At 40.6% G+C, this 12,542-nt stretch overlaps 1 protein-coding gene across 6 annotated transcripts in view; it reads right to left on the reverse strand.

Annotated features, from left to right (window-relative positions):
• Positions 1-122: 122 nt before the first annotated feature.
• The window catches only part of sytl5 (synaptotagmin-like 5), a 42,397-nt gene continuing 29,977 nt past the window's right edge, over positions 123-12,542 (reverse strand). For 4 of the 6 annotated variants that reach the window (XM_034573580.1, XM_034573582.1, XM_034573578.1 and 1 more), the window contains exons 10-19: positions 12,135-12,230; positions 9,326-9,391; positions 7,064-7,242; positions 6,544-6,646; positions 6,289-6,450; positions 6,073-6,181; positions 4,262-4,400; positions 3,963-4,171; positions 1,467-2,400; positions 123-1,427 (exon numbers count right to left, since the gene is read on the reverse strand). In XM_034573580.1, coding sequence (XP_034429471.1) covers positions 2,258-2,400; positions 3,963-4,171; positions 4,262-4,400; positions 6,073-6,181; positions 6,289-6,450; positions 6,544-6,646; positions 7,064-7,242; positions 9,326-9,391; positions 12,135-12,230 — 1,206 coding nt within the window. In that variant the 3' untranslated portion in view covers positions 123-1,427; positions 1,467-2,257. The remainder of the gene's footprint in view (positions 1,428-1,466; positions 2,401-3,962; positions 4,172-4,261; positions 4,401-6,072; positions 6,182-6,288; positions 6,451-6,543; positions 6,647-7,063; positions 7,243-9,325; positions 9,392-12,134; positions 12,231-12,542) is intronic. The other 2 variants (XM_034573584.1, XM_034573583.1) reach the window with 1 other exon arrangement.

Here is a 12,542-nt window from a genome sequence, read left to right on the forward strand (position 1 = left end):
CTCCTTCAGTCAGAAATACCCAAATAGTGTTGGCGCTACCACTTACAAAGAAAACACTGAAATAGTCTAGTATACATTTAGAAAAATTGGAAACGTTCAATAAATCAATCAAACAGTTAGTCTATGGAAAGATGTGTTTATTTCAAAATATTCCCGTAACATATTTTGGACAAAAAGGCTTGAATGGAGTGAATCTGATGTTTGGAGCAGAGACACCACATGATGTACATCAAGAGCTTCTTCAGTTAATCGGGTATTGCACGAGCCTCTCATCTAAAATACATTGTACAGTGAACACCATGAGTTATTACTTTAAGTGTGGAGTGTGAAACTATTTTGCTCTGCGAGTTCAGTTTTGCCAAGGACGAGCGTTCAGAAACTGGCAAACCAATATGAAAAATGGACGAGCAGGGTTTAAAACTGGAGGATCCTTTTTATTCATCTTTTGGTGAACTGCGTGATTCGTCACAGGATGGTGGGCCACGGAGCCGCGAAGCCGCGGGTGACAGGGACAAGGTGACTGCCACTGACACGTTATCGGGCTCCCCCTGAGACGAACGCAGCCTTGCTCAGTGCTGACTCACTATCACACAGCGGCGGCCTCAGGGTTCCTAGGAACGCACCGCAAATCACACGTCCTCTTCTGAGTGTAAAGTGATGTCATTATCAGTGCTTTTAATAACCTCCTTTTGTTCTTGTCTAATACAGTACCATGCATATCTATTATCACACTGATACAGTGTCATGTTCATTTACATTGAATCTAGTCTAAATCATGGAACCATCCAGACTTTGTGCCACAGATTATTTTTTACCAGACAGTCAGTGGTGGAAATGAACTGAGTGGGAGTACTCCTGTTACTGTGACGGTGCTAGCATGGGGATGCTAATCAGGTATAATGTTCTAATTTTTATTTTGATGTACGTCCGAAACACAATATCTCAGGAGGGAATTTCTATCAAATTTGACACAAACATCCACTCGGACTAAAAGATGAACGGATAGTGATTTGGTGGTCAAAGATCAAAGGTGAAGGTCAGTGTGACCCCGCAATTATTTTTGAAATATTTAAATCAAGGATTCACAAGTGAAATATGACAAAACTGAACACAAATGTCAAAAATCTATAAAATTACGAATTAAAAATTATGATTAAAAAAGATGAATATTTTGACCATTATTCAGAGGCATAACTGACTCATTGGTGGAGTTTGAGTAAACTTAAAAGTATTTGAGTGAAGTATTTCTACTTTCAACCCAGTATAATTTTGTTGTACTTCCATCCATTACCTATATATTTGTATGGTCTCGACCTTACGATGTAAAGTGCCTTCTTATGATTTGGGGCTATACAAATAAAACTGAATTAAATTGAATAGAATCTATAACACATATCCTGTGAGGGTCAAGGGGGGGGGGGGGGGGGCTGGATCCCAGCTGATATTTGGCGAGAGGGGGGGTACACTCTGGACAAGTCGTCAGTGTATCGCAAGGCCAACATAAGCTTTAGAGTCTTCAATCAACAATTGACATGGACTCTGGGAGAAAACCCCCCACACAACAGGGACTCAAACCAGGAACCAGGCTACAGTGCTACCCTCTGCAAAGCCAAAGGTTTATAGAGGGTTTCTCTATTTGGATCCCTCATACATCTAAAACAGAAGCATGGCAGTGACCACCACAGTGTGTACGTACTCTGAGGAGTCTTCAAGTGTTCTCAGTTGATCATCATTCTGCTTCAGTTATAATTAAATGGATGATGATGGCACAGTCGCACTAACACCAGTCACTTTCCACCCCTGAACACAGCTGTTAATGAGGCATCATTGTGTGCTTCAGACCAGGATGCAGCTTCGTTGTAAAGGGAACGTCTACGATTCTACATGATTGGTTGGTGCATTGTCGACTGTGGTCTACTTCAGCCGTTACTACACGAGGAAATGACTCGAGTAAATGTATCACAGAGACGAGGACGGACGCATCAGGAGTCACACCGTGTGCTTATTCTGTAGCTATAGTAAGTTACATACATGTTTTTTTTTTTTAAATATTCAGCGGTGAACAGCAGTGTTTGGTCAAGACTAGATGCTGAGGGACACATGTAGATGAGTGTGTAAGGCATGACTGGCTGTTCTGGATCTGAACATCTCAGGGCGGAGAAAAGGTCGGGACCCGTCTCCACCACTCAAACCTCTTCTTTTTCTCTTCCTCCTCTCCCTCCTTCTTTATCCTTCATCCTCTGGGCTTTGGTCCGGCTCATGTCTCACGTTTGCGCATGCTGGATCGCAGCATCAGTGTGCACTCCTGAGGGACCTCTGGGTTGTCAGTCATGCGTTGCCACACCCGCTGTTCCTCCCCGCAGGAGTCCATCCAGTCTACCTCGCTCCCATAGCTTTTCCCTTCAGGGGAGAAACAAACAAACGAGCAAACATTTGTTTTAGTTTGCTAGAACTACTCCTGCTGTCGAGCCCCGAGGAGACAAACGCTCCCTCGGCACTGCACTCACTCTTTAATATTTGATGAATTGTAAATGAATGGCTGAATGAATTAAGTTTGAAGCCCTGGGCTCACAAAACAACACATTTTCATAGAACTATAAGGGTATCAGTAAAATGCATATTTAAATTCACTCGATCCAGATTTTTATTTGGATCTGCACCAAAGTGCACAAAATCATAAATGCCATGTCTGAGAAAATGTTGAAAAACACAATGTAGCTGTGTTTTTCAACATTTGAAAAACACAGCTACAGTGAAAAGATTCCTGGATACGCCCCCTGATCTGGATTCTCACCAAAAATGTTAAATCCATTCACTGGTTTTGTATTAAGTATTTTGAATAAGCCTTCTAAATAACAATCAAACAAAGACCAACGAAAACAGCCTCCTCGGTGAAGGTAAAAATAAATATATAGGAATAAATAAACAACAGTTTCAAACTATTAGGGTACAGGAATAAAACTGATTTAAATAACGTCTGATTTTATTTTTATCTTTTGGACAACCATTACCCCTCTTCCCCGTCTTTATGCAAAGCAACGCTAACTGGGTTTCAGCTCCAGCTTCATATTTACTGTACAAACACAAAAATGATTATCAAGCTTCTTGGCAACAAGCATACAAACACATTTACCAGACTGTCAAAGTATAGTTTAATTATGTCTAAATTGTACTGAAGTACAGTAATTGAGAAAAAAAAAAGTTTGTCACATTCTATAGTATTAAAGAAATCAAGATTAAGATTAGTTAAATATTCATGAGTTCGAAATAAAGTACATGTCAATATTTGAAGAACCAAACTAATCTGTTTGCCCGAACACTGAAAAACAGTCTTTCTTAAATAATCTCAGTATTTACAATACAAAAGAAAACAGGCCTTTGTCTCAAATCGTACAGCTCTCACACACAAGCTGTTTTCTCTTTGAATGTTTTTCAGGCAAACTTAATGACCAGAGGACGAAAACAGCAGCTCTCAGCTGTGCAGCTCAGTTTTTTGGCCTTCCAGACAAACACGATAAACACATGATTCAGGACTTTTATTTATACGCATGTATGAATAAAAGTCTAATTTCATGGACAAAGGAATTTTTGTTCAAGTTAGACCTTTCAACCTTCTTAATCTTCCAGAAAAGCTATTTAGACCACAGAGAAGTAGTTTCATTATTGTATTTGAAATCATAGGAAAGACATTAAACTTATAAGAGAAAGAAAAGTGCAGGAGGTGTCAAATATAAGTTGTTTTCAGACATGAACAATGGAAAATCAGAGTCAGATGTTTTTGTTTACAACACACATACATACTGGCATCGAGGCCAAAAGCGTTTATGGCCATTGATTTGGACATATGCGTTCTCATACAGCTCTCTAGGTAATTTCAGGAAAATGTCTGGAGTTCAGTGCATGTCTGAAAGCAGCTTCACTAACAAGGTCTATCCAGATATTTTACTTTTTCTTACACATACCTGTGCCGGCTCCCAGCCTGACTCCTCCCAGGAAGATGTTGCTGGCCAGAGCCTCTTTGTCCCACACGGTGAGCTCCAGGCAGACGTTGTCGAGGTCCCCTGTCTGCAGGCCGCAGTAGGTGAAGGTGTGGTTCCACTGCGGGTGCACTGTGCGTCGCTCCACCGCCGTCTTGTGCTTGGTCGACTTGTTGCTGTCTGGAAGGAGGTACCTGGGATGAAGGGGAGAGTGGCAATTACTGCTGTGTTGGGGCCGTTTCTTTGTAAATCACAGGTCACGTAACCAGCAGGGAGCATCTCACCCTTTTACAAACGGATCAGACGTTCCTCCAGACTTCACAGCCGTTAGATTTTTGGCTCCTTTGACGAGCAGCTCAACCATGCCCCCTTGAGGGAGGGTGAAGCTGCTCGTCTTCTTGCCTTTCAGGAACCCTTTCTTCACTGAGGAGGGAGAGAGGCAAACACAGAGAGAACAAACAAATCATTAATTTATTTATGTAACACTTGAGAAAGAAAACAGGTCCGAAGTATGTACTTTACATGGAAAGCATATGAACACAAGTGTGTACATAGACAAACACATGGACGCACGACATGTACTACAAGCTATACTCAGGTGTAACAAACCACACATCAATGAATAGGCTGTAGATGTAAGGAAAAAAATTCAACAGGTAAATTAGAATTAAACAGTGACATCACTCAAGGGAGCTTTAACATTTAAACAACAAAGAAAATGGCTAATTCTACAGTTTGAAAATCAAACAACAAAAGGAGCTAGAAATTGAATTAATGAGACGTGAAATTGTGGAATTTGAGCTCTTCAAAAGAGGCTAAACTCCTCAGGATGTTGCAGTTTGAGCTGATGAATATGTTACCACACACAGAAGTATGTCTGGTATCAGGTGATGGTGTTTATAGTTCTTGCTTTCTGGACATAATGAGCGAGAAAAAAAAAAAAAAAAAGGACTAACTATACTTGTAATCCCTGGAAAAAATAACTGCCATGCAATTAAAGTAAAAATGAGGAAGTTGTTTTGTTTTAGATGTTGTTGTGTGTCTGAAACCTGGTCGCCTGATGAGGCTTTGGTTTAGAGGAACCTTTGGATTCGTTGCAGCGTTTTGTTTTAAATGTTTTTGCGTTGACGTATTTTTTTAATGTGCTTTGTCTCGTAACCTCTCTATTCATCACCTGACTAAAACCATCCCTACAGTGCAGCATGGTATTGAGTTGAAGGAAGGATGAGTGCAGCCAAATACAGAGAGGTCCTTGGAGAAAACCTGCTCCAGAGTACACACGGCCTGAGAATGAGGTGAAGGTTCACTTAAAGCAATCAAAATACTGGATTGCCACTCGACTGTCATCGAGTGGCCAGAGCCCAGAACATCTGTAGAGGCCTGAAGAGAGCGGCTAACAGACGCTGAGATGATCTGCTTGTTACCCATGAAGATTCAAAGAGGACATTTCTGTGATAGTGGCTTCAACAAAGGACCAGACTAAACCTTTGTGTACATTTGTAAATGAGAGATTTCAGTCTTTCAATTTTTCTTTACTTGAGAGGATCTAAATATTTTCTGAGAGCTTCAATGAAGTGTGGGAACGACCTGATAAAAAGAATAATAAATATGCAACCTTCAGACCATATGGAATAAGAGGATATATAAAACCATGTAAGGTATTGAACAAATGGGAGACACTGACAATTCATTTCTCTCTGTCAAAATTTGTAAATTGAATAGCATACCAAAGCCTGAACGTTCCTTTCAATTCAATACAACTGCACAGAATAACACATACTCCTAAATATCAGCTCCCTAAATGTGTCAGTTTCATCAATGAGTTATTCTCTGGGAAATTGGTGAAATCGTCAAAAAACAACCGATCTCACAGTTTTAAAGAAAGTAAAAAAAAATCCTAGGTCGGCCCTTGATCTGGATCCACACCATAATTTATGAGTTCTTTCCTGACCCATTACACATCCATGCTGCCAACTAACATACAAACAAACATGCTGGTGAAATCATAATCTCCTTTGCAGAGGTAGTAACACAAACGATTTTGCAACCTGTTCCGCAATATAATAAATAATAGACATCACAGTTGTGAGTGTACCTTGCACTTGGTCCAGAGGCAGCGTGAGGTTCTTCTCTGCAGGTATATACTTCAACACGACTGTCAGTTCTCCTTTATACTGCATGGTAGAGTCTACACCGCTCTCCATCTACACAAACACATTTCACAAACCTCTCAGGCACTTGTTGTGTGTTTGTATTTGTATAACACAGGAGAAGGAGACAACATGTGTACGTGCTGATTTGGGGTTGCTACCTTTGGCTGCAGAGCGTACCACTCCTCAATCTGGGAATCGAACTCGCAGGTGTCCAACGACAGCTCCACTTCTCCGAGGAAGCTGTTGTGTCCGAAGCGGTCGTGGTGCCACACGGACGCCTGCAGGGTTCGAGTCTCCAGCTGCGAGTGGCTGATCACGTACTGCACGACATGAGAGGAAACACAGGAGCTTTACTATAAGAATGAAGCTTCGCAGATCAAGACTGAACGTTGGGGAGGTTTTCAGCCACTGACCCTCAGATTCTCATTGAAAACAGGGTTAATGTTGTTGGCCTTGATGCTCGTCTTCCTCTTGCTCTGTCGTGACATGTCCGGCAGCAGGTAAGTCTTCACATATCTGCAGTGAAAACAACACGGACACTCAGTCGAGCCCCGTCGCAGGAAATCACATGCAGATTCTTCCTGTCTCTACTATATTACAGCAGATTCTTGCACAGGCAATTATGGATCTTTGTGGCCAATATCAATAAAATACAAAACCTTTTATTAATTCAAATGTTTTTTTACAGAAAGAGCAATGTTTGGCAAGAATCCATCAAATTTGTCGATTGAAACAACGACATGAAGACGGATATTTAACCAATAAATGTTACTATGAAAAGTGACAGTGATATTAGCAAATATCTACAGTTGCTATCAGCCATCGAAATAAAGCATGTAAAAACGTATGATATGGGTATCGATATCTGTGTGTGTGTGTGTGTGTGTGTGTGTGTGTGTGTGTGTGTGTCTGTGTGTGTGTGTGCACTCCTACGCGTCCGTGCGCTGCTTCCTCTCGTCTCCCGTGGCCAGATTGTGACACTCTTTGACCAGGATGTTGAGCGCACCGGTCTTGTAGCTGTAGCTGATGTTCAGCAGGATCTCGCCGCTCACCCTGGCGTTGCCATAGTCACCAGTCTCGCTGTACATGCTCATCATGCTGTTTATACTACTCTGTTAGAGAGACACGGGAGGAGGAGGAGGTCAAAAGGAGGGAAAGAGAGGTAAAGAAAAGACAGGTTACACAAGCGGTACGGGCCAGAAAAGAGGGGAGACGGTGAAAATACCTTTGTTATTCTTAAAGTTTAGCAAAATGCTGATGAAATATGGTGGAAATACTTTGCAGCCCTTAATGAACATGAATAGAGTAAAATATGTGTCGATCCACATTAAGATTAAGAATAAGATATTACATCACTACTACTGGATCCCAAGAGGGTCATACTGTCTACAGAAGGCTTAAGGATTCAGTGGGCAACACATAGTAGAGATGTGAGCATGACCTTCATGTCAGAGAGCACTGCCCTCAGTGAAGCTTCCCTCGGTAAATAAATGGAAAAAAGGTAAAACACTGCGGACCAAATTCCAAACTTTTCTGTAGGAAGATTCACTTTTATACCGTGTAAGTTTGCAGTTTGTATCATGTGCAGAAATTAGGGTATCATTTGTGTTTGTGGATTATTATTATTATAATCCACAAAAGATAGAAGAGAGAGACTGAAAGACGCCTGTGACATTCCCCTTTTCAGGAATGAGTGACAGCGTTTGGAAAGGTTACTGCACATGAAATGACGTCATGTGTCAGGATGATCAGTAAAGCTTTTCCCCTCAAGTGATGCATGCACACAACCGAGAGAGTGAAATGAAAGTGCATTAGTGACAGCGATTCCCATGTGTGTGTTTGTTTCCCTTTGTCTATCAACTTGTCAATGATTTTTCTTAAACTACTGATCTTTGAAATTCAAAGTCGAGAAAAATGTTTAAAATCTTCTCAAATTGCTTAAGAAAAGATGAATAAAAGATATTTAATGTACTATCACATAAAACACATCACAAGTGGAGCTCCTCTTAATCTGAAACTTTCAGATTTTAGTTCGTAAAATCAACGTGGGCCATATGTTTATAAATGAATGCTAGTAACAAAATATTTTTAGAGTAGGTTGAGTAGTTGGCCTCCTCCAGTTGCAGTGGCTACAATATAATCTTACGGGGCAACTGTGGCAGTCAACAAAATGTATAAACATAACAGTGTAATGTTGCCAGACTCTTAGCAAAGTTCCAGAATAACAATTTGAGCCTTTTATTGGTGGAAACCAGCAATTTTAGTGGCCATTTCGTGAACTGTCGTAGTTGCCCCAATAGATTACACTATAGCCACTGCTGTAACTGTGCCACAACTGCTAGAAGAGACGATCTACTAGACTGATTCCAAATGTTTTAGTATGAACCATACATTTACACACACACACACATTTATAAACATGAGGCCCAGGTTGAAAAAATACCGCAATTCCCCTTTAAATAAATGTGTATATTATATACAAGTGTATAACCAGAAGAATAAACCGAAAAAGGACAAAAACACAAAAGGCAAACAGTCGACAGTAAAAACACACACACAAGATTGAAACTTGTCTTGTCTTCTTTTTGTCACTAGTTTCATCCAGAAAGTAAACTTTACATCTCGTCTATCTGTGTGAGGTATGAGTCAGAGTATGTCTACACCCCCTGAGTTTCATAGATTACAAAATTAAACAGTCATAATTCTTCCACAAACTAGCTTGCAAAACACATTTTACTTCCTCATATTGTGTACCTGGAAAACCCATTTCATGAACAAAAGACCCCAGCAGGTAATTATAAATGCAGCATTTCTGGGGAAGGAGGCTAACATGAGTCTTCAGGACAGGAAATAACTGGTATAATCCACTGATAATGGTATTCCTGTCCAGGGAAGACAGGAATACTGGAGAAGGTAACTCGTTTATCTCCTCCAGGGAGCCATTGGGATAAATGACTACTTCAATGTAAGGGGTTTAGACTTAATGGCAAGAGATGAGGATAAAACCACAACAAGAATGAGCACAAACACACACCGAACATGCAGCATCGTTCGGAGCATACCGGTATGTTTAAATTAAATCTATGCATTATTGAATCTTACATGTAATATTTGTGCTCTGCAGCTGCACTTTCACTCTTCTATAATGCAGTGGTGAATATAAACGCATGCACAAACGTGGAAGACGAGACTTACAGTCTCAGCATCTGAGTCGGGGATATTCAGGTACCCCCACCTTCTCTCTGAGCCAGGAGTGGACGACTAGCAGCCGATTCATTTAAGAGACAGAGAGAGGAAGGAAAGACGGAAGGCAGAAAGAGAGGGGAAGGAGAGACATCAGAGCTTTTGATGTGTTAGTGATAGAGGCAGACCCCGAGCACAGTCCCCCGGCCCCTGAGGAGGAGCTGCAGAAACCCAGTCTCCGGCAGAACAGCCAGAAACCCCATTACACTCGGTCACCATGGTGATTAACAGATGAAACAAGAGATTACAACTGATCTGGAAACAGCAGCGGTGAAATCAACACACAGACACAAACACACACAAAAGTACACACACAAAAGTACACATACACACAGATAAATGGACACACAGACACGCGCGCACACGCACACGCAGGGTAGCAGCTAGAACCAGAGAGATGATTGGTTTCTCAAATTACTTTATATTTTATTCTTTTGAAAACCATTCATTTCAGCCAGGTTAGCTCTAGAATGACAATCATTTGATCAGACTGAAAAATCTAAACAACTGATGGATTCATTGCATTGGAATTCTGTAAGGAAATTACATGATCCCCTTAGGATTGGAATAAATTTGGTGATCCTTTAGGTTTTTGTTAAGCACCACCATCAGGTCAAGATTGCACTTTGACCAGGGGTGCGTCTTGTTTGTCTTATGTCTTCTCCTTTCCCTCAACTAAGACGTCCCTTCCTCTGATGTGCCATGTGGTAATGTTAGTTTCTGAGGTCCGACTACAGACCTATTACTCTGAATAGTAAATCACAACACACACTCAGCACAGAGTGATGTATTGTGACTTATCATCATCATTCTGTCTCATCACTGACAGCAGCAGAATGATCATCTTCAAATCTATAAAATGCTGCATATTTCATTGTGAGCTTGTTATCAGAAAGTACATTTTCAATCCTTTGCAGTGTATTAAGGGCACTATAAGAAAATCCGATACAATGGAAGTAAAATGGTGGAGAGTAAATGTAGTACTAGCTCACAATGGTTAACAGAGAGTGATGTTTAGACACATGTAGCCTTACAGAGCTCTGAGGCTGTACACTCTTATTTCACCTCAACCTTTCCCAGATCATTCAAATATAAATATATATATATATATATTTATTGCTTATTTGATGCAGCAGCAAAACTTGATTAATAGAATAGAAATAAACAATTCTCTAAAGCTTGAAAAACACTATAACACAGTATAAAACAGTAAATTGTACTACAGTATAATCAATGGCACTAAACAGCACAACAGTTGTGCTTTCATTATCCACCCAGAGCCCTCTATGACACAATCGTGTATTAGTGGGCAGAGTATATCAGAGATCGAATCAATGAGGGACTCATCTATCTGCATAATGTCCCTCATCACCTCCTTCCACTTCCATTCAATCTACCAACAGCACGTTGGCGACGGACGTTATTATACGACATAATAAATGAGCCAGGAAGCGCATCTGTCTTGGCTGCTTACTTCCTCAAATTACACACTCACACAAACACACTGACGGTACCATGAGTCATGACAAAAGACAATTATGTTGGTCATTTGAATAACTGGATTTTCTGCCAGGATAAGTTATAGCTGATCACGGGGGCCAATGAGTAAACATGGGAAAGTCAAAGGGTCCATGGTATTTAATATCATATTTAACCATGACGAGAGCTTTGGGTTAATGTGCCGATGCTTTGAAATCCATCCATCATCTCCGTCAGCACATTTCAATTCAATTTCCAGTTCTTCAGTTCTCAGAGCTGTGACAGTTTGTACCCAATTTACACACCCAAGCCTGATATTCATTAACCCAAGTTGATTTTTCCTCCACCATTTCCTGTGCACTTTGTTCACCAGCCAGTTTCTAGCTGTATGTGCCTGCTCCTTGGTTCTGAGAGCTGAGAGCGATCACAACTATTTCTTAAATCAAAACGTTGATATTAAGAGTAAAGAAAAGCAATAAAGTTATGGGCCAGAAAAAACAAGAAAAAAAGAAATTAGCTTAAGGATGGTAAGATGAGGTTATGTTTTCATCTGCGTTAGTTAGTTAGTTAGTTAGTTAGTTAGTTAGTTAGCTAGCAGGAATAGCAAAAACTACAGATTTCCATGAAATTTGGTGGAAGGTAAAGATGGTGCTGATTCGGATCAGAAATCAAATAAAGGAATTATATTTGCGTTTTCTGTAACATTTTCGTTGATTTCTCAGAAAATAGGGTCTTGATGTTATGAGTTTTTTTCTCTTTTTGGTAGAAAGAATTCCTCTTAAATCCATTGTTTTAGGGTATAGAAATAGGTTTTTAAAGACAACCATTTTGCAAAAAATACTACAAAAACTGCATAGCTACAGATGCCACAAGGGTTCTTCTGGAAACGTCTGTAAGTAATTTGAGTATAATGCAAAATATAAACCATTGAGTTGCTGTATTAACCCACAGAAACACTTCTACAATACACATTACTCTCATATACAAAGCAGTAATGTTTCACATTAACATACTACTAGTCAAGTTTTATAAATGCAGCAGGTTTCCCAAGGCTGTTGTGTTTGTGTTGCCGGTGTCCGTGACACATATTTGCCCCACAGCTCACACGATGTTTACACAGTCAACACTGGAGCGTACAGTCCTGACTCACTCTTCATGTGACACTGAGGCGATGTGTATACAGAGAGTGCATATACACAAACTTTTTATGAGCACACAAGACTCTTTACAGAATATATTCTTCATATTTTTGTGTTTGCAGTAGCTTGAACACGGGCTTTACCGTTGACACTGCGTTGCTGAGGCGTCGCCGGGCTGTCTGGCTGTGGGCCGACATCAGGACATCGATGTCTTCCTCCGCATCATCATCGGAAAACTCCTGCAGATGATAGCGCTCAGTTTTAATTGAAAGGGAGGCAACATCTGGAAAGCTGGCCAGTTAGTCTTTATGATTTGCTCTGTGTGGGTGGATGCAGCCAGCTCCCATAAATTCAATCAGACAAGTCGGGGCAGAGCGTGGACAATTGTTTTTCACCAGCAAAATCAAAATGTCACTGGGTGTACAGTAAACTTGTTGTTTGAATGAAGGAGTACTTTTATGACCAAATAGCGTGTGTGTTTGTGTGTGTGTGTGTGTGTGGGGGTGAGAGTATGACCCTGTGTTTGTACTTCCATGAAGAGCTTTGAAAGC

The sequence above is a fragment of the Hippoglossus hippoglossus genome, chromosome 21 (assembly GCF_009819705.1).
Source record: "Hippoglossus hippoglossus isolate fHipHip1 chromosome 21, fHipHip1.pri, whole genome shotgun sequence".
NCBI lineage: Eukaryota > Metazoa > Chordata > Actinopteri > Pleuronectiformes > Pleuronectidae > Hippoglossus > Hippoglossus hippoglossus.